Source organism: Acanthochromis polyacanthus, chromosome 20 (assembly GCF_021347895.1).
Source record: "Acanthochromis polyacanthus isolate Apoly-LR-REF ecotype Palm Island chromosome 20, KAUST_Apoly_ChrSc, whole genome shotgun sequence".
In the NCBI taxonomy this organism is placed as follows: Eukaryota; Metazoa; Chordata; class Actinopteri; family Pomacentridae; genus Acanthochromis; species Acanthochromis polyacanthus.
This window is the reverse complement of record NC_067132.1, coordinates 10,856,655-10,876,703: the sequence shown is the minus strand read 5'-3', so window position 1 is coordinate 10,876,703 and position 20,049 is coordinate 10,856,655. Positions and strand designations below refer to the sequence as shown.

Sequence of the window (20,049 nt, the reverse complement as noted above, 5' to 3'; positions counted from 1 at the left end):
ATTAAAGTGTCGGCATTCTGTCATTAAGACATGGATCATTCTTTATGTTAATGTTCCTCAAGGTTTTATTCAGACCTACACTGTGGTGGGACAGAGACTGCTCCTTGATATTTGTCATACATGTAGGATTAGAAAATACACCAAGTGATGCATAATAATGGAATAATAGATTAAATGTACACAAATATCAGCAGATCAAACTGTCCAAATAACTAACAGCTGAGTTCATTTATGATAAAACAGGGAAGCTCAGAATTCAACCTGAAGTGATGAAGCTGCAGCTGATAAACTGACTGTGACCGTTTACCTGTCTGAAGTATAGAAAAGATCACACTATGACCTGCTGTTAGATCCTGACTGATCCTGTCAGGGACAATCTATCATTCAAACTAACTGATAAAGTTACCCCTCTCTCTTTGGAGATGCTCACATGGATCCTGCTGCTTTCTGAAGCTGCACATATTTAGTAAACTCAGAGGAAAGACTTGACTAAACTGGGATCCTGTGTGTGATTCAGCTCACCTGAACTGAAAACTAATCCTGACTGATCCTGTCTTACTGTCAGGGACAATTTATAATTCTAAGAATTAATGACTAATGATAACCTGCACTGTTTTTCCACACGTGCAAATGTGTGCAAAAACAACTTTAGTTCATACTGTGTTGGGGAAAAAACCCAAATGACAATCATTGTTGGTGCGGATTATCAATCTAAGATGTTAGTGAAAATCTTTCTACTTTGGACATTTCATTTTGTAGCCTAATAGAAATTGTAGATCAAAATGAATGAGAAAGGTGTTTGGTGATTTTTCCCAAACTGTTCTCTGGGGTGTTTTGGACAAGCACTTCCAGGATTAACCATTTTCTACCAACATTCCTCTATTGTCTTTCTTGTGCTCTTTGCTGTTTTACTAATTTTACCAACTCACTCTGTTTGAATAGTGGCTAGGTTTGGTGGTTAGCACTTTGGCCTTGCAGCAAGAAGATCCCTGGTTCACATCCTGGCCTTCCCAGATCTTTCTGAATGAGTTTGCATGTTCTCCCTGTACATGTGTGGGTTTTCTCTGGGTTCTCTGGCTTCCTCCCACAGTCCAAAAACATGCTGAGGTTCATGATGATTCTAAGTTCTCCGTAGGTGTGAATGTGAATGTTTGTCTCTATGTAGTCCTGTGATAGACTGTTACCTGTCCAGGTGTCTCCTGCCTTCACCCTAAGTCAGCTGGAATAGGCTCCAGTCTCAATGTGACCCTAATGAGGATTAAGTGGTATATAGAGAATGGATGGATTCTGTTTGAATAGATGGCACACAACCTAGAAATCTGCATGAGATAAAACTGTCTGATGAAACTGGTCTGGCTCACAAGGACAGTTGATAACAACTTTAATGATACAATCATCTCTGACTGAGGTATTCGGTTTAGTCGAGCCAGTTAATGCAAAGAAGACTTGCTTCATAGTACCCTCCTCTTAACACCTAAATGTACCAGTGATTGGACCCTATACTTTTCATAAGTGGGTCAAAAATGATCCGAGAATCAATGTGGTGTTTTTGCCATTTGATTTGTCATTTTGGTTCCTTTAATATTGTTTTTATTATATTTTTTGTCAACAGCAGAATGAATTTATGTATGGAATATGTTTATTTTTCACTTTCTAACAGATTTTGAACATTTTGATGATTGAAGAAGAAGAATATCACACAGAACAGCGATAGAAGAATGTCAGCATCCATTTCGTAGACATTTAAGACTCTTTTCCTCTAACTGTTGCTGCTCTCCGTCCCTCCAAGTTTGTGCACTTCATTTCTTGTATGATATAATCAGTGATAAAGAGCTTGGGGTAGTGATACAAATATTACAGTTTCTTTAAAAGTTTAGAAGGTAACTTAAAAACTTAAGTGGAAAGATATCCAAAACATGTTTTTTGAGGAATAGCTGTAATATGAAATGAGAAAAACTTTTCATTACAAATATATTGCAAGAAAACGACCTCACCAGATCAGGTTTGACTCACCTATGCATCTAAGGGTTAATGATCTAACCTTGCTTTATCGTCATCAGTTCAGTGGACATCAGTTTCAGCTTCCTGAATGCTGCTTCTGGAGCTTCTGCAGCTTTGGGTTTACTGAAAAACAACTCTAAATCTTGTGTTTTGTACTAATGCTGTCACTCTGTGTCACAAATGGAAGGCTCTAAACGACTACAATCATGCCATTAACTTAGAGATGCCAGCCTCTGGTCAAAGTTTTGTTGTAGCAGCTGGGAACAAAACACAAAATTCCCCCACACTCTGAACTCAATTACATTTTTTAATGGATTTTCGGGTTTATGCTAATGATTGGGTGCTTTTTAGTGAAACGTTTTGTGACCCTCACCTTGCGGTACAGTCTGTTCCAGCGGGTGAACAGGGCGTGTTTGCAGAGACGTGAGGCTGTCCCTGAGTCCCGTCTCCGTCCCGTCGCTGTGTTTACCACCTCCAGCTGTGTGTCGCCCATCGTCCAGTTGACGCTCACACACGAGGCCTTCCCCGGCTGCTGGTACTCGGCACAGCTCAGCCCTGCAGAGGAGACGACACCAGGTTGGACTTCAGGTGACTTTAACCTCCACAACATTCAAGGTGCTGCCCAACAGGTGATCCAAATGAACAAAAACAACACATTTCCTAAAAGCGTTTCAAAGCATAATGCACCTGTGTGTGAAAATTTACAACCCTGTGTTTTTTTCCTTTCAAGCCACCACTTTGTTGTTTCGTTTAACCTTCCTTCACCCTTGCCTCGCTCTCTCCCTGAGGCTGGTGGCAGACATAAAGTTTTGCAGCGCTGCAAAAAGCCAAGTCAACCCGGGCCTGAAACTGCACGGCTGTTTATGTGAAGCTTTGATACACCCTCTGAGACAAAGCGGGCCAGAGAGGGAGGGCTATCAAACACGTGAGCAATGCGTTCCCGCCTGTATGAGTGCTTGTCTGCTCCGTGTCCCTGCGGTTGACCATGTTTGAGTGTAGCCAGCTATACAGGCTGTAAATATTATCTCCAGCCACAAAGATCAATCGCTGCCCACGCTGGACAGTCTCTCTGTTCTGCCCTCTCTACCTTTCTCTCTGAAATAATTAGCCTCGCCAGCAAAGCGCACAAAGCGATCAGCAGAGGAAAGAGAAAGAGAGGCGGCTGTAGAAGGAAAGTGGAGGTGAGTGGCGGTCACATTGGGTTTCATGAAGAGAATTAGCTGTCTGCATTGAGAGCACAGGTGCTGGCAGAGGTGCTGGGCCTGTGGCGGAAATGGAGCTGACAGCGGGGTGAGAAACAAATGAGGGCTAGGGGCAAAAATGTCCTTTAGAGGAGGCGTGGGTGTTTCATAGGAGACAGTCTCCCAGTGCATGAAACACACTAGTTCTGATTCACACCTGATTGTACAGCCTGAAGGACATTTGAATCACACAAGACACAGACCTGCCAAGTTTCCAGTCAAGGTACAGAGCTGTATGGATATTATTTTAGCACATTTTATTATTTTAGACACAGATACTCACTGAGATCATGAGTTAGTCATTAATTAATGTTGTTCCAGATGTAAACAAGGTTGCTGTGATCAACCATACATCGATTCCTCCATTTTCATTTCACGAGGTGGAACGAGTTACCAAAACTCTGTTTGATCTATAGAGTCTTTAAGAAAACACTACCAGCTGTTCACTGAACATCTTATCTTATCTTTGCACTTGACAGACTGCAAAAGGCTCATTCCAGAATTGGAGGACATTTTACGTCCCACCCATCAAATTTCCAATAATCCTAAATAACGTGTAAATTGATTTGTCCTGAGACCAAATCTTTTTTAAAAAAAGGAGAAATGAATGTTTGGATTTTTTTTTGAAAAGACCAAATAAATCTAGAGTTTTGCCGAAAATTCCATTTTTCTTTTGTCTCACCCCTCTGATGACCGAAATGAATCTCAAATAAAACAGTTCAAATAAAATTTATATCTCCTTTTCTGATATTTTTTTAAAACTGATGTCTCTTGTAATTGTGAGAACATTTTTTTTAATAAACATAATATTTGAAATAATAATTATTTTAGCATAAACTTTTTAGTTGGTAGGAGAAGAAGAAAACAGTGAATCGCATGATACACTGGAATAAACATCATCAAACAGTTTTCCAAAAGCGCAAAGCTATGTCTTCTCTACTATTTTTCATATTTTAATAACATAGTCAGCAGTAAAAAAAACAAAACAGAAATATTCACTACCAGTCAAAAGTTTGGACACCTTGCTTCTTATTTGTTTGTGTTATTTTCTACATTGTAGATTAATACTGAAGATTAACACTATTTGTTTACAACGTAATTCTGTTGATGTTATTTTACAGTTTTGATGTCTTCAGTATTAATCTACGATGTATAAAACAATTAAATAAAAAACACTGAATGAGAAGTCGTGTCCAAACTTTTGACTGGAGTGTACAAGGCATTTGTTACAAACTGTGGAAAACTCTTAGCCTAGCCGCGCGAGACAACCCACGGCAACGAATTTAATTCTCTGCCAGGGTGGGTCGAGTTACCCTCCATAAGGCTCGAGGCTGGATTCTCCTAAAACTGGCCGGACCAATCACCATGAAGTGTAGAGTCAGAAGGCGGGCGTAACGAAGTGACGACAGAGGTGTGACGATTCTGACAGAAACAACCGGCGCACAATAAACAGTTATCTTTCGACTCGGCTTTGGCCACAGCCCTTAAAGATTTGAAGCTAAAATTCAAATTGAAAGATAAACAAAGGACGGCACTTAAGTGTTTCATTGAGAAGAAAGACGTATTTGGACTTATGCCGACGGGATATGACAAATCCTTAATATACCAGTTGGCTCCACGGCTCCGCTGGTTGGGAAGCTAATGGGACTTAGCCACAATCCGCCGGTGCTCTCGGAACTACGTCAGCCTATTCGTTGCGCTGATTGGTTGTATACCTACCCAATTGCTGCAGAGGGATTTGATAGACAACCTTTTAGCCCGCCTCCCTCCCTGTCGAGCTTTCCTAGACCCTTGTGCCGTCAGAAACATGGGTGTAGCATGGCTAGGCTAGAAAACGCTACCAATATGGCGGCTATGCAAACACATCACTGCAATGAGTGGCAACAGTCAATGTAGCGTCAACGAGTACAACGCTTCAACTTTTATGTTGTCTCAGTATGTACTTGACGAAACCACATGCGCTGCTTCAACGTTATATTCACTGTAAATCTGTCAAACCGTCTTCAGAGAGGAACTGCGGTCTTAGATTCCAGCTTGACTTCCAGCCCAGCTATTTGTTATGTGAAGGTACCTAAAGAGAAAATCAGCAGGCAGAGTCTCTGTGACAGCCGAACAACAGTTGCCTCTGATCTCCTCGTCTGACAGACAGCTTGTTATAATCCAATACCTGATCTACAATACCACAATACATGCCTGCAGATCATCTCCCCCCTTCCACACTCATTTTCCCGTCTTCACTCTTCCATTCACCGATCTCACCTCTTCTTTTCTGTTGCTCCTTGGAACTGGAATGAATTGCCTGCCACAGTAACAATCCTCCAAGTCTCTTATTACCCATCTCTTCTCTCTTGTGCACGCACACCTCTTTGAACAAAAGACCCTCCTATCCATCCTGCCTTTTTTCCCCTCTCCTCTCACTCCATTCATGCCTCATTTCATCCCTTCAATGGTCTTGGCTCCTCTGTTTCTCTAATAGCCAATTTGATTTTTCCTTCATTGAAGACTTGATCAATTTCTCTTGTGGGAAGTGGCAGACATGAAAGAGGCAGAATGAGAGCCTTTGGTTATGAGATTCGTAACAGTACAGTACACATACCCAAGGCTTAATATCAGAGGCTGCTGTGTTTATGTGTACACACTGCATCTATCCTGCATTATTACTCTAGTACTGCAGGATTTTCTAATATGTTCCTCCAGAGCAGGGGTGTCAAACTCATTTTACTTGAGGGGCCACATTCAGCCCAAGTTGATCTAAAGAGGGCCGGACCAGTTAAATCATAGCATAATAGCCTATAAATAACTACAATTCCAAATATTTCCCTTTGTTTAAGTGCAAAAAAGTACATTCTGAAAACGTGAACTGTCATTTTTACAAAACATTATGAACAACCTTAATTTTTAAAAAGAAAAATAAGTGCAATATTAACAATATTATGCCTCAGTTTATCATTTACACATTATAACTTACAGATCACTGTGTCTCTACAAAGGCAGAAAATATTTAGTTCCAGATATCTGGAACTGAACAATACAATATTTTACAACTTGTCAAGATCTAGAAATCATTCAAATTTACATTCATTTCCACATCTGTGTAGCAGTCTTGGCCACCTGAACTGACACATCACACAAACTAAAGAGGGAACTATTAAGAAAAAGGTTAAATTGTCTTCCTGCATTTTAAAAATGAATATAAAAAATGCTTAAAAGTTGTGGCAGTGCATCAATTCAGTTCAATTCAATTCAACTGTATTTATGTAGCACCAATTACAGGTCAAATTGTCTCAAGATGCTTTACAGAACCCATATTAACGCATCAACAATAAGATTCCACCAAAACAACAGACTGTCTGTCATTATACTGCACAAATGTTCAATGACTTCAAATATTTTTACAGTCAGGATTCATTTTCACGTTTGTAATGTTTACGCTTTGCAAAGTCATCCTGTCGGTCAGATTGGACCCAGTTTTGGGCCGCGGGCCGTATGTTTGACATCCTTGCTCTAGAGGGTGGAGCACAGAGGAGAAGCAACAGTTACATAAAAGACAGACTTCATCAGTACCTGAGCTCAGGTCAGGATTATCAATGAAAGGTTTCTGGTTCAAATTACCAAAACACTTCGTACGATTTTGGCAATTTTTAAAGAAAATATACAACTTCCAAGTGCTGTTGCACAATTATCCAACTGAGTACTACAAAAACAAACGTGTCAAGGAACAGGAGGAAGAGGGAGAGAGTTTGGCGAGAGGCTTATAGACCGGTTCTTCTGTCTGTTAATTATGGGAAATATCTGCTCCATGACAAACAAGATGGAAGAGTTTGAGACACTCGTCAGAAGACAAAGACTCTACCAGGAAAGCAGCCTCATGTTCTACACAGAAACATGGCTGAAAGACTGTATTACCAAGAATAACGCCTATACAACTATATGAGCAGACCGGGAAGCCACAGCGTGTGGTAAGAGGAGAGATGGAGGACTCGCTCTGCTTGTGAATGACGGATGGTGTAACCCATCACACGTTGCCATCAAAGAACAGATCTGTAGCAGAACATTGAACTGTCATCAGTCAGTCTGAGATCATACTATCTGCTACGGGAGTTCACTGTGATCGTCGCCATTGTACTTTACATTCCTCCTACTGCACACGCTGAGACAGAAGAGACCAGGTCCACCATCTCCTCCCATTCTCCTTCTCCAACCCAAACTCCTCCCTTCATCCTCTCAGGCTTGATGGAGCTCTGGTGACCTCCATCAGCTCAGTCCCACCTCACCTTACCTCACTTCTCCTTCTCCGTTGTCTATGTTAACATGCTGCTGCTACAAATAATTTCCTTTAAAAGATCAATAAAATGTCTTTAAAATCGCCTGACATCATGCGGCCCGCGACCACCACGAACTATGACCTCAAAGCTAGAACATATAATTGAATGTTAACCTCTTTTACAGTGTCAACAAAAACAGAGCATTATAAGCATCATAAAACTGGACTTTTATGTCGCATTGGATTGCATTTGGCATAATTAAGTGGACAATGACTCTAAATATAGAAGATAGCTGCTAATAGAGCAACATGGAATATACAGTCTAACAGACAGACCTACACATAGGAGAGACTAAATAACCACATAAGACAGGAGAGTCAGATCCTCAGGACAAGATGTAGCAGACCTCCTGTATCTAAAGAATAATAGAAACTTCTTTGAGGACAGCAGCGTTGCCATTCTGAACAGAAAAGGCTGATGGTTTGAGAGAGAAATGAAGGATGAAATCTGTGTTAAACACAAAAGGAGGTCTGGGACACCACTTATCAGGTATTTATAATACAGTTTTGAGGAAGTTTCACCACAATCAACAAGTTGATCATCCTTCACCTGGAAGTCTGTGAACCCATCACACCTCGAGCTGTGAGTCTTGGGTTGTTGAAGTGCAATGAGACACGTGAGTTGACAATATGTGGGACTTCTCACTAGTCAGGTAGAACTGAGGAAGTTTCTCGTGATGAGAGGTGAGATGTGTTCAAGAATCAAAAAAAGAAGCCCTGTTGCCTGTTACTGAAGCACTTTGGATAACTTTAAATGGAGCTGTGCAGAAATGAAAGTTAAAGTAAGTAGTGGTGGGATATGATAAAAAATAATTTATCTAATTAATTAATGGTGACTAATTGTATTTTTGTCAAATAGTAATATTTAACACAAGAAATAAAATTTTCCAATTAAAATTAATTTTGGTTAACAGATGAATTGATGAATAGACAGATAAGGGTTTCTAATTTAAAATTTATAAAAATTTAAAACGCAACATATAGAAAAAGTGATTTTGATGATTTAAAGCCTGGATTTAGATCAGTTTTTCCACCGTATGGCATAAAACACAAGCATGTGTAGTTCATGGACCTTCAAAAAGTTGAAATAAATAGATTCATTCTGTTTTCATAGTTTCTGGGTCTGATAAATGGTGTAACTTTGATGGTTCTTTTGATAGGAATAGAATTTTTTTTTTTCAAAAACATTTTCTCTAGCTAATAGTTTACAATCAAGTTATGAAAAGACAGACAGACACACAAACCAACGTTGGTCGTCACATAACTCAAGCACTTTCAATGTCTTGAAAAGTGGTCTATTATGGGATGGCTACACCGCCTGCCGATACCAGGACTGTCATAGCTAACATTAGCTCTGGTGCTAACAGCAGCATGCTTTGAAATGAGGAGATAACGTTGGCTTGAAGTGATGAGAAAGCTGTTCGTTGCACAGTTTGCACACAACCACACTTTTATCCAAGCTGCCATCAGGAAGATTTTTAAAAGAAAACTTTCCACCTAACAAGCTCAACGCGGCTTGTCTTCCTGTTCACCAAACTTTATGTGCTGACATCAGTGCATTGTGTGGATCTTCTTCATGGCTGGCACAGGGAACTGAGAAAGGTGCGATTAAACAGGTTATTTGTTATTTGTCTTAAGTAATCGAAACTAACGCATGAAAGTCCCAGCCCTAGTAATGATAGGTAGATAGGTAGTGATCTAACTATGCTGACCCTCGAAGTCATATTAAAGTTCAGATAAAGTCTCTTCTGATGTTCATTTCCAACTTTATGCAAACACATGTGAGAGACCACAGAACAAAATCACTATCTCAACTGGGAAAATCTCGATTACAAAAAGCAGACGTTGCAGGGCGCAGCTCTAAAACAAGCGCGAACATTCAGCCAACTGCAAAACTCCAACGGTGGAGAACGATCATTATTAACGTTTCCTTTATCTACTGCTGTTCTGATTTCTCTTATCCCAAAACAACAAAGCCCCGCCACAGTTTCTGTTTGGTGAACAGCAGGACGAGAGTGAAGGACAAGTCAGTGCATCGATGTGTTTGGCCCTCGGGGTTCAGGTGGAGCTGCTTTGGCTGTGTGCGATAAGAGCGGGCTGTGCGATCCCCAGGAATTTCCTCTGGGGGTGTTGCTTTTAAATAACCCTGGACTCACAATAGCTGGGGAGCTCATCAGAGCCAATGAAAGGATGGTGGAGGAGATGAGAGGAAGGCGGAGGGACAGATATGCCAGCAGACATCTGAATGTAAGAAAAGTCTTTCTTTATTGCTTCCTCCCCTACTGTCTCCGCCTCTTTCCCTCTCCTCCCCTCTCTCTCTCTCTCTCTCTCGGTCCAGGCTCCCCTCAGATTGAATGGCTGTCCGATAAGGGCTGTGATTACATTGATTTGGTGTAGGGGCCATCTCCACTGTCTGTCCATCTCCCTCCCTTCCTTCCCCCATCTACCCTTCAATAGACTGTTGCTACTCAGAGTACCGCGGGTGCAAAAGATCTGACAGCTTTTATTTTGGACACACACACAGAAAACACACAATCATTGTGAAGCATGTGGGAGCAGAGGGCAAAGCATTTACAACGACCTCAAGAAGTAGCATAAAGGACATTCTGCAGCATCAGTCTGGCCGTAATGTGATGAAAAACACCTCCACGCTCATTAAACAAACTGTGTACTCACTGTGAGGTTTATTCTAGTTATAATGAAACGAGGAGATAAGTATGAACGATGAGCAGCTACATCATACCTGACCTTAATTCTCCAAATATTAACTGAGGCTTGTAATATCTAAAAGCAGAAACTCCATTCCAGACAAGTCAAATGGTTCCATTTAAAAAGCTATTGAACAAATCATGAGAAATGCTCTCTGCGGCCGTGGTTGGAGGATTCAGTGATGAATTCATCCCAGCTATCATGACCAGAGGACAATTCAGCACAATTATTAATCTTGATGAGGACAGGCCTCGCAAAATATCCCTCCTCATGGCTCCCAATTACCCAGAGAGCCCCGGTGCCCTTCAAGACGTGCACCCAAAAACCTGACGCAAGTGTGGCTGATGGTGGAGATAGGATGAAAGCATCGGATTCTGTGTGCATCTGTCACCATCTAATGTGTTTCCCTGTATGTGACTGTCACTGGCTTTGTTCTTATCAATGATCCCCAGCAACCAAACATGCCCTACATCTCGGTTGCGTATCTGTCGCTCAGCCGCTCTGACTGGCCTAGATCTGAAGTGATGGCTGGTGCAGTTTCTACAAGTTGGGTGTCATTCAGATCCTCTTCCAGCATTCATCTTCATTACAAACGGAAGCGTCGGGTCTCAGCGGAGCCCTGGAAGCAGACGTGCCAGACAACTTCTCAGTTGTTGCTTGTCTGGTTGACGCAACGTACGTGTAGAGAGGGAGTGGTACGGGAGGTTTTCTAAGTGTGTGTGTGTTGGTGGGGGCATATGTGTTGTGATGCATTTGCTTTGTGTCTGTCACACTTATTAAAAAGAATCTCTGAAAATAGACATCGTATACAATTGTTGACTGTATACAGTACACGTGGGACAGGATCTCTGGGTATTTCTAGGTTTGTCGCTATTTTAAGTCAGGGTGTAATTTAATAAAGGAAACAAAAAAAAAGCCTTGGAATGATCCAGGCTGATCAGAAAATACACACTCAGTGGGTTTAAATAGCTCCACTGAAGAGCCTAAAGACTATAAATGTGTGTTTTTCTACCACTCTCAAATAAATGCAAACAGAATAACAGATTAAAATGACTCTGGAGCATTTAAATCTGTCGTATTTGTCATTAATGTGGCTGTTGTGGCTCTAGGGGTCATGCTGACTTTGGAATGTCCCCTTCTGTTGATGAGATCTGGGGAAATTAGCAAAATGAGTGAATGGGGCGACGAGTGAAAGCTTTAAAAAAACATGATTTTTTTTTTACATTTTAAACATTTGCTTTCAAGTCTGACTGAAAATAAACAGAGAAATTAGCCGCCTGGCATGGCCATTTCACAAACCACATTAGCGATCTCTATGTGGAGATACTTGCCAGCTGACCTAATCACCGGCATATTCAGATTCATTTACATGTGTGAGGCTGGAAACTCAACAGCTGAATGTGAGCCAGCTATGGTTAGTTCTGAATCCACTTTATATCTCATTTTTATTGTTTTTAAGGGCTGCACTGTGGCTCGATGGTTCACATTGTCGCCTTGCAGCTAGAAGATCCGGTTTGCGTCAAAGCCTTCCCAGGATCTTTCTGCATGGAGTTTGCATGTTCTTCCTGTGCATGTGTGGGGTTTCTCCTGGTTCTTCAGCTTCCTCCCACAGTCCAAAAACATGCTGAGGTTAATTGATTACTGTAAATCCCACCCACCCTTCGACCCTAATGAGGATTATGTGGTGTCTAGATAATGGATGGATGGATTTTCATTGTTTTTACATTTTTAAATCCTGCATTGTTCACATCCATTCTTAATGTTCTTCTTCTCTGCTTCTTCTGGTCCATTGTTATTTCTAGTTGCATTACTGTCACCTGTAGGTCACTGGAAAAGCATTGCTGCATTTTGCTACATTATCATCATTCTAACAATACAAACTGCTATCCACAATCAATTTATTTTAAAAGGAACCACCACAATCATTAGACTTGCTCATTAAAGTCTTGTGCAGCTTCTTCAGACAGCTTCCATTTCTTATCACTTCACATCCTCACAGTTCTGACTTTTTAGGGCAGGACAAAGACCCCTTACAAAGACTTTAAAAGGTGATTCCATCATATGTACAGGAGGTAGACACATACAATTTTCAGGAAAGAGAAACACATCTAAGCTCTGATAAAAACTCCAACCAAATAAATTGTACTATTTAACTTATCTAAAGCAAAAATGTCATTTTTTTTTTACAGAACAATAGTGTTCTATAACTAACTTTGAGCATAAAATTTACGGGATATATCATAGTTTCATTAGGACAACTACATCACATTAATGTCTATGGCATAGCGTCATAGAAACAAGTCCTGGATATGTTAACTGTTTCCTAATAATTCACCAGAGAAAACTTTAAAACATACATTTTGGTAAACTTTCAAGGCTTGTGGGGTGGTTGATCAAAACAACTTATAGAAAATGAAAGGTGTCATTTTTACAGACATTTTGATACCAGATTCATCTTCTAATTTCAGATTCAGATTCATTTTGTGTAATTTCACAGTTGGACTGGCCCCCCAAAAAAGGCCAAAGAAGAGAAGAGTACCTGTGAGACCTTCATGTGGTCTCTATGTCATCAAAGTCCCAACAAAACCTAAAGTACAGGGTGTCGCTAAAGTCTGGACATATAGGAAATCTCATTAACTATATATTGTTTTTTGCCTCAACAGATTAAATATGGCTATCATATTAAATACAGATTTCATTAATTATCAAACAGATATTAAATTCAATATTGTAAATAATTAATATATTGAATAATAATAACAATAATTGTTCAGTTCCAGACACCTGTGACTGTAATGTGCAAATAATAAACTGAGGCATGATGTTGTTGAAGTTTAATTTATTTTTCTAAAGAAATTTCAAGATTTTCAGGATGTCTGTAAAGGTTCTCAGTCATCCAGGTCATCTTAAGGTGAAGGGTTTAGTTCAGGCAACTGGACTTATTCTTGTAACCAGTGGTTAAATACCTGGACTCTCCAAACTAGTTTTAGAACTGAAGAAACCGCTCGGATGAGAGGCGAAACATCTTCAAGATCACAAGAATAAGTCCAGTTGCCTGAACTAAACACTTCACCTTAAGATTTTCAGGATGTTTTGTAAAAAGATAGTTCATTAAATGTGAACATTTTCAGAAAATACTTTTTTACACTAAAATAAAAGGAACAATTTGGAGTTGTGGTTATTTATAGGTTATAATGTTCTGATTTTACTGGTCTGGCCCACTGGAGATCAAATGGAATATATGTGGCCCCTGAAATAAAATGAGTTTGACACCTCTGTGGTAGCTAATCATGTTGAAAGGCTAACTGATGTTTAGAAAACCCTTGTGCAATTATGTTTGTACTTGAATACAAGTGTGACTTCATGGAAAAAGTGAAATTGTCTGGGTGAATCTAAACTTTTGAATGACAGTGTATGTGGCAGGTATCTCTGGATCTGGAGTTATACGGTCTCTGATCTGCAGTCTCTATATAAATAAAATCTAACTGAAACTGAATTGGACTGTCTGTGTTGCATCGTACCACTGAGCAGCGGCTGGTTGCGTCTGTACGTAGCCGGCAGTGGGCCCAGTCTCTCCTGCCGCTGGTTCAGGATTCTGCTCAGGTGACCCGTGTGGCGCAGGCTGCCGACGGTGACGCTGTGCAGGTACAGAGGCTCCACAAAGTGGCTCAGCAGCGCCCCCTGAAGGCCCAGGATGTTCCACCTGAGGGGAGGGATTAGGAGAGGAGGATGAGTGAGAAAAAAAGGAGGGAAAGCAACAGTTGGGGGAAGGGAGACGGAGTTGTGGGGGGAGTGGATAGAGAGAGACACATATGAGAGCTTCAATGACAGGTAGAGACAATTTGATCATTATCTTGATGTGGGACGTGATGAATAACAGCCTCTGGACTGACAGCACACACACACAAACACACACGTCCTCTTCCCTCAGAGATACAAACCATCATCACCAACAGCAACACTGCCAAAGGTCAGTACATCAGCATTCATTACATGGAACAACACATTACCATGTGTGCATTCATCAGTGCCACGGAGGTTAATGCACTGCACGGGGCTGCAGGAGAGCCTCCGTCGACTGCTCAGTGTGAGGGCCCATCACCTCGGGGTTTGTTTAGGGAGATCCACCAGTGACATAAAATCACTGTGAGGCTAATCCTGCAGGCCTGCTAGAGTAGCCAGCTGGTCATGTGCACCTACTGTCGAACCCCCCTCCCTCTCTGTTTAACCAGCAGATGCTAATTTATGGATAGAAAATGATAATTACCGTGTTTATTATCATTCCTGCCCTTCATCGAGGCAGAGGAAGCCTGCTGCGTACCTGAGCTGTGTACTCTTCGGTGCGTTGGACTAATGAACTTACGTGAGACACAATCAGAGGCTGCACATTATGCTACTAATTTTTACATCATTGTTCTTTTTGTTAATCAATGTCTCTTCATCATGGATGCAATTACAGCGGCTGCTTGTGTTTTTTGCTTTTTTGTGTGTGTTTTTTTCCCCCCTCTCGCCGGCTTAATAATCACTCATTACGGCTTCTTTTTGCTTCCCAAGCAGTCAATTAACATCAACGACTTTCTGGGAATCACTAAACGGGCTCACAAGGAAGTGGCCGCCCGCCTCCGCTTTACCTGCAATCTGTCGGCAAGATCTGTCCTTCCCTCTCCAACAGAGAGGAGGAGCTTTCTTCAAAAAGCACACGCACGCAACCTCTGCCAAAACAGAAATAGTTTAGCCTGAAATATTAATTTACCCAGAAAGCGACACCGTGAATCAGAAACATCTTCTAATCTCATGCAAGAAAAGACAGCCATCTGGCTCGGGTGTGTGAATCCAAAGAGAGGAGAGGGGAGAGACCTCTTCTTTCTCTCTCTCTCTGTCTCTCTCCATCTATCGTCTGCCTCCCCTCCCTCCCCCTCCCCTCCCCCGGTAAACGGCGACCATTAAAGTAATGTGTTCATCTGCATAAAACTGCAGTGGAATGGAGAACATCATCGTTATATGAAAGCCATTTAGGCTTCTCAATTAAATCCAGCTGTCGGCTTCAAATCAAATATTTGCAAAGGAGCTTCAGTGGGCCCGGCTTAAGATAACAAAACGATGATCATCAGGTGAAGCAATGATGACTGTTATCAAGGATGTTTATGATAAGAGCAAAGATCCTAATATCCCCTCTGGTCAGAGCTGAACTAACTATAATAAAGAGCAGGAAGTGAAGGAAGTGGGGGAATAAAAAAGTAATGGGAGGTTGCAAAATGAGTGTGACAGAGGACAAAAAGAGTATCCAGGGGATCACTTGAAGATTGCAGCATGTGTGTGTGTTGAGTGTGCGGCCCTAAGCTCCTCTCAGTTCCACCCTCCTCTCCTGACCTTGATAAACTGGCCCTCGGTGACCCACTCACTTTAACGACGGCCACCGATCATTTACAGCAATATAAAAAAAAAAAAAAAGCCGGGAAGAGGAAGCCGTGGAGCAAAGAGAGCGCCTGCCGTCTGGCCTGGCGGGAAGGAGAGGAGAGGACGGTAGGAGGGAAGAAAAGCAGGGTGTCCCTTCTCCCTCCCCTGTCACTCCATTTTTTTGTAAAGTAATTGCTTTCACCCCTGTTGGTGACCTGGGTAGATTTAATCACACCATCTCCAGCCCTGGCCAACTGAATCAAATTGGTCAAATTAACAGTGGCTACGCAGGAGAAGGGTTCACCTTCTCTTGTGCTCTCTGCCGAGCAGAATCTCCCTCTTTCTCTGTGTGTTTGAGCCAGAACAGTCGCTCGCTCTCAGCAGCCGCTCAGCTGTGGTCCTGTATGGCTCAGTTGGCACAGTGCGGTGCTTACTAAGCTAAATTCATGTCTTCAGCTCCTGTTGAGGCCCAGTCAAGGCAGAAAAACTGAGACTACACTAAAAATTGATTTCGGATATTTCAGAAAAACGCAACGTCAAGAGCAGAAGCGAGGAATTACTAGTGTGGGGTACTTTCACTGTGTAAAACAGTGAGTGCTTTTAGCCATGCTAGCAGCTTAGCTCTGGGGATGATCACGGCCGTCTGTCAGTTGGTCAAACTGTCCAACAATTTATTCAAAAGTTTAAGGGTTGAATCGGGTTTTCGTTTGTGACAAATTCCTTAAAAAACTAATGATATCCACATCAGCTGCAGCTGTAGTTTCTGTTTAGTGTGAATTAGCAAATGTTAGCATTCTAAAACGCTGAATTAAAAAGGTGAACAAGGTAAATATTAGCATGCTCACTCAATTATTTCCAGTATTTTAGCATGCTAATGTCAGCATTATCTTTTTTTTTTTTTTTTGTCCTGTCCGGCAACAGAGCAGGCAGAATGAGGATCTGGCTGCTGCATTGTGCCATACAAGTTTGCTTTTCCAAGGGGAGTTCGTAAGTATAAGACTCCCCTTGATTCTGTACAGTAATTTATTTAGATTGAATACTTGTTGATTAGTTAAATATACATAAATTTGCCGGACCTGACAGGGGAAAGGCAGGAAGAGAGAAACGAGAAAAGGAGAAAAAAACAACAACAAGAGGGGATAGTGAAGAGAAAAGGAAAAGTGCAAGAATACAATTATCTTTCAATTGAAACCGACACAACAGATAACAAGCTAGTACACCTTAACAAAGACACACCGGAACGCATCCTACGGGTTTTGTTAGGAAACACAGCTAGTAATTATTCAAATCATCTATGTGAAACACACAAACTGAGGAAACATGTCTTTTGATATTTTGGCACCAGGACAAACTTAACACCCCCCAAGACAACATGGTTGCTATGTCCACATGCAGAGTACGGTGCAATTGTGACTGTGATCATGCAACTATGACCTCTGACCTCCGTGAAGGCCAGAAGCGGGCCCGAGAGCCCACAAGACCCAGGCGAGTCGGCAGCAATCCCAGAGTAGAGATTCGAGCCACCAAACCACGAGGACGACCACGGACCGGCCCGGAAGGGGGCAGAGGGAGAACCCGGCCAGGACCTCCAGCGTCCAGCACAGGACCCCGGGCCCCAGGCATCCAAGAGGCAACCCCCGCCCCCCCAGGCAGAGGGTCAACATCGCCAGGGGAACCAGCCACCCCACACGGCCACCCGGCATGGGCCGGCGCCCCCGCCGCAGCCCAAGATCCAGGGCAGATGCAGTGTGTGTTATCAGTATTTTGCTGTCTTTAGTGACTAAGTGCAATTAAAACTTGAAAGGTGAGCCATCAGAGGGTGCAGTGGAAGGGGCCACTTAGATGGCCCCCACCACCACACCCAGCACAATGAGCACACCTCCCATAGCCCTACATGTGTGTGAATGTGAGCAGAGGAAGTGAGGGGTCCGGGGATGAGGTCTGTAGGGAAGAAAACTTCCCCCCAGAGGGCGAGCCACTAAGGGCAATAGGCACCCCCGTTTCCCAGGCGCCCTCCAGCGCAGGACGAGCCAGGAGCAGCCGCCACCAAGACCGGGGCCCACAGCAACCGCAGCCAGAGACCCGCCGACCAAAGAGGCACGCAGCCGCCACACATCAGAAGGCGGAAAGGCGAGGGAGGACAGAGGGCAGCAGAAGAGCCCAACCCAGGGCCCACCATCCCCACGCCCACCGCGGCCGCCCCCCAAGGGCACAGGACCCCTTACACACACACACACACACACACACCCCAACCGCCGCCCCCACCCCGACCCCAGACTGGACCAAGCACGAAGCCGCCCCCAGCGCGGGAGCCCAGACCCCCACTCCAAGACAGCACCAAGCACCCAGTCCCCAGGCCCCCCGCACCGACATCCGACCGCCAAGGTGGCGAGGCCCCAATTCACCCCTTACATTAGATGATGGAGCTGATCACAGGGGACCATGTCAGCATTATCTAAAAGCACTGCTGTGTCTAAGTCCAGCCTCATAGAGCTGCTAGTGTGGCTGTGATATAACTAATAATAAAAACAAAGAATTATGGGTAAACCTGAAAGTATGAGCACATAATGTAACCAAATTACTAAATATGTACTAAGAACATGGTGTGTGTTCGTCAGTGTGCGTCATGACTGTTTAAGCATGAACTATGTAACTTTTGAAAGAAGAAACAACACATCATTTTTACTTCTAGAGTAAAAGCTGAATTCATCAGTCATAAAAGCAGCATTTCTCTAAATATATTCAACAGTATAGTTGTAAAATCTTTACTTGCTCTGGTCTGACCATAGCTTACACTGATGAACCCTATTAGCTCTAAAAGTTACTTTTAATTTCATTTTTATGAAGTTATCAACACGCAACACTTGACCACTTCATCAACACCGACCACTTTACTTTGTATATAGTACTTTGATTCTTTTTATTTTTTAAGAGTATTGTTATCTATTTTATTCTTATTTGCACTGCTGCTAATTGTCGTGTTCTTCCAGACAAGTTTGGTTGTACTTCTGCACAATGACAGTAATGTCTCTTTATCTTTATCTTGATATAAGGGCGAGCCATACATGATATATGTTGTTCTTTTTTTTGTTTAAAATAGTCAAGAACTTCCATCATGTGATATTGCAATACTTCAAGATTTTTTTTACATTAGCCTTCATATGAAGGAAAAAAAAGTATTGCAAAATTGATATTGTTACATGTAGCCTATGTCACCATAAAAGAGTGGCAAAATCTGTCCATAGTTGTCTAGGAGAGATTGTCTGGAAACTGGCAATATCAGAACTTTGATGGTGAGAAATTTAGAAATGATTTAAAAATTGGGAAAAATGGGTGCTTAGTACCTCATGGAAATAACTGTCATTGTTTAATTTATCTAAATTGTCCAGTGTCCCCTCAAGTCTACTTGCTTATAAGTGAACAGCTTTTGAATCACTGAAATGAAAGCAAATCCAGAAAGACAGGAATGTAGCATCATACTGTTGTGTATTTATTTATGTAATCATCTGGAATTTATGACTTATTCAACTGAGAGTGAAAACAGTTAAAGGGATTTTTAAAGCTCTTACTTTGCTGAAGTTTGATCTGGCTTCCTGACATGACCACTACAGTATTAACTAATATTTAACAGGCATCATTAAAAAGCTCTGTTTCACTCTTTCATGATGATCCACATCTATTCAGTGAAACGTTCAGAGGAAACTCCAACAAGTCTAAACGCTGCTGAATCTGATACAGGGCTCTACATGGAGATCCTAACTATGATTACAACTGATGCAAATTCAAAATGATTTTTCTCACAAACTGTTGCAAATGTCTGTGTTGGAAAACTCAATTACTAAGTGCACTGACTGTCTTCATGCCTGCAGATTCTCTCAGCTTTCAGGTGAGAGAATCTTAGTAAGAGAACAAGGTGAGATGAAGCTGTGGTCACGAGAAAGATAAAAGATAACAAGACTGTGTCTAGCTAACAGGTGAGGTGTTGGACAGCCCTCTATTTCTGGATTTCTAACTAGCAAGTATATAAAGTCTTGTAATGCTTTGTGCTGTGGAGATCTCCGATTGGTACATTCTCCTTTGAGCCATATGCAGATGTTTAAGTGAAATACTACAGAGACATGCTGAGTTGTACTGTTTGCTGACAGATTCCATCACAGGTCTGATCGTGGAGTTTCATTCGATATGCGATCCGTCTCACTGCATTGAATACTTCAAGAGCAATTCAACACTTCCTTTTTGTAGGGTGAATTTAGTAAAAAGTAAAAGTTGAATCCATTAGCCACATAAACACCATTCCTCAGTTCAATATACTTAATAGCATCCTGGCTACATCCGTATCGGGTCTAATATGACCAATTACGATGATTTACGGTAATT

The 20,049-nt window shown here is 41.9% G+C and overlaps 1 protein-coding gene across 1 annotated transcript in view; it reads right to left on the bottom strand.

Annotated features, from left to right (window-relative positions):
- The window catches only part of adarb2 (adenosine deaminase RNA specific B2 (inactive)), a 270,798-nt gene that overhangs the window by 7,843 nt on the left and 242,906 nt on the right, over positions 1-20,049 (bottom strand). Inside the window, exons 8-9 of the mRNA XM_051940312.1 lie at positions 13,797-13,978; positions 2,375-2,556 (exon numbers count right to left, since the gene is read on the bottom strand). Of these exons, the coding sequence (XP_051796272.1) occupies positions 2,375-2,556; positions 13,797-13,978 (364 nt within the window). The remainder of the gene's footprint in view (positions 1-2,374; positions 2,557-13,796; positions 13,979-20,049) is intronic.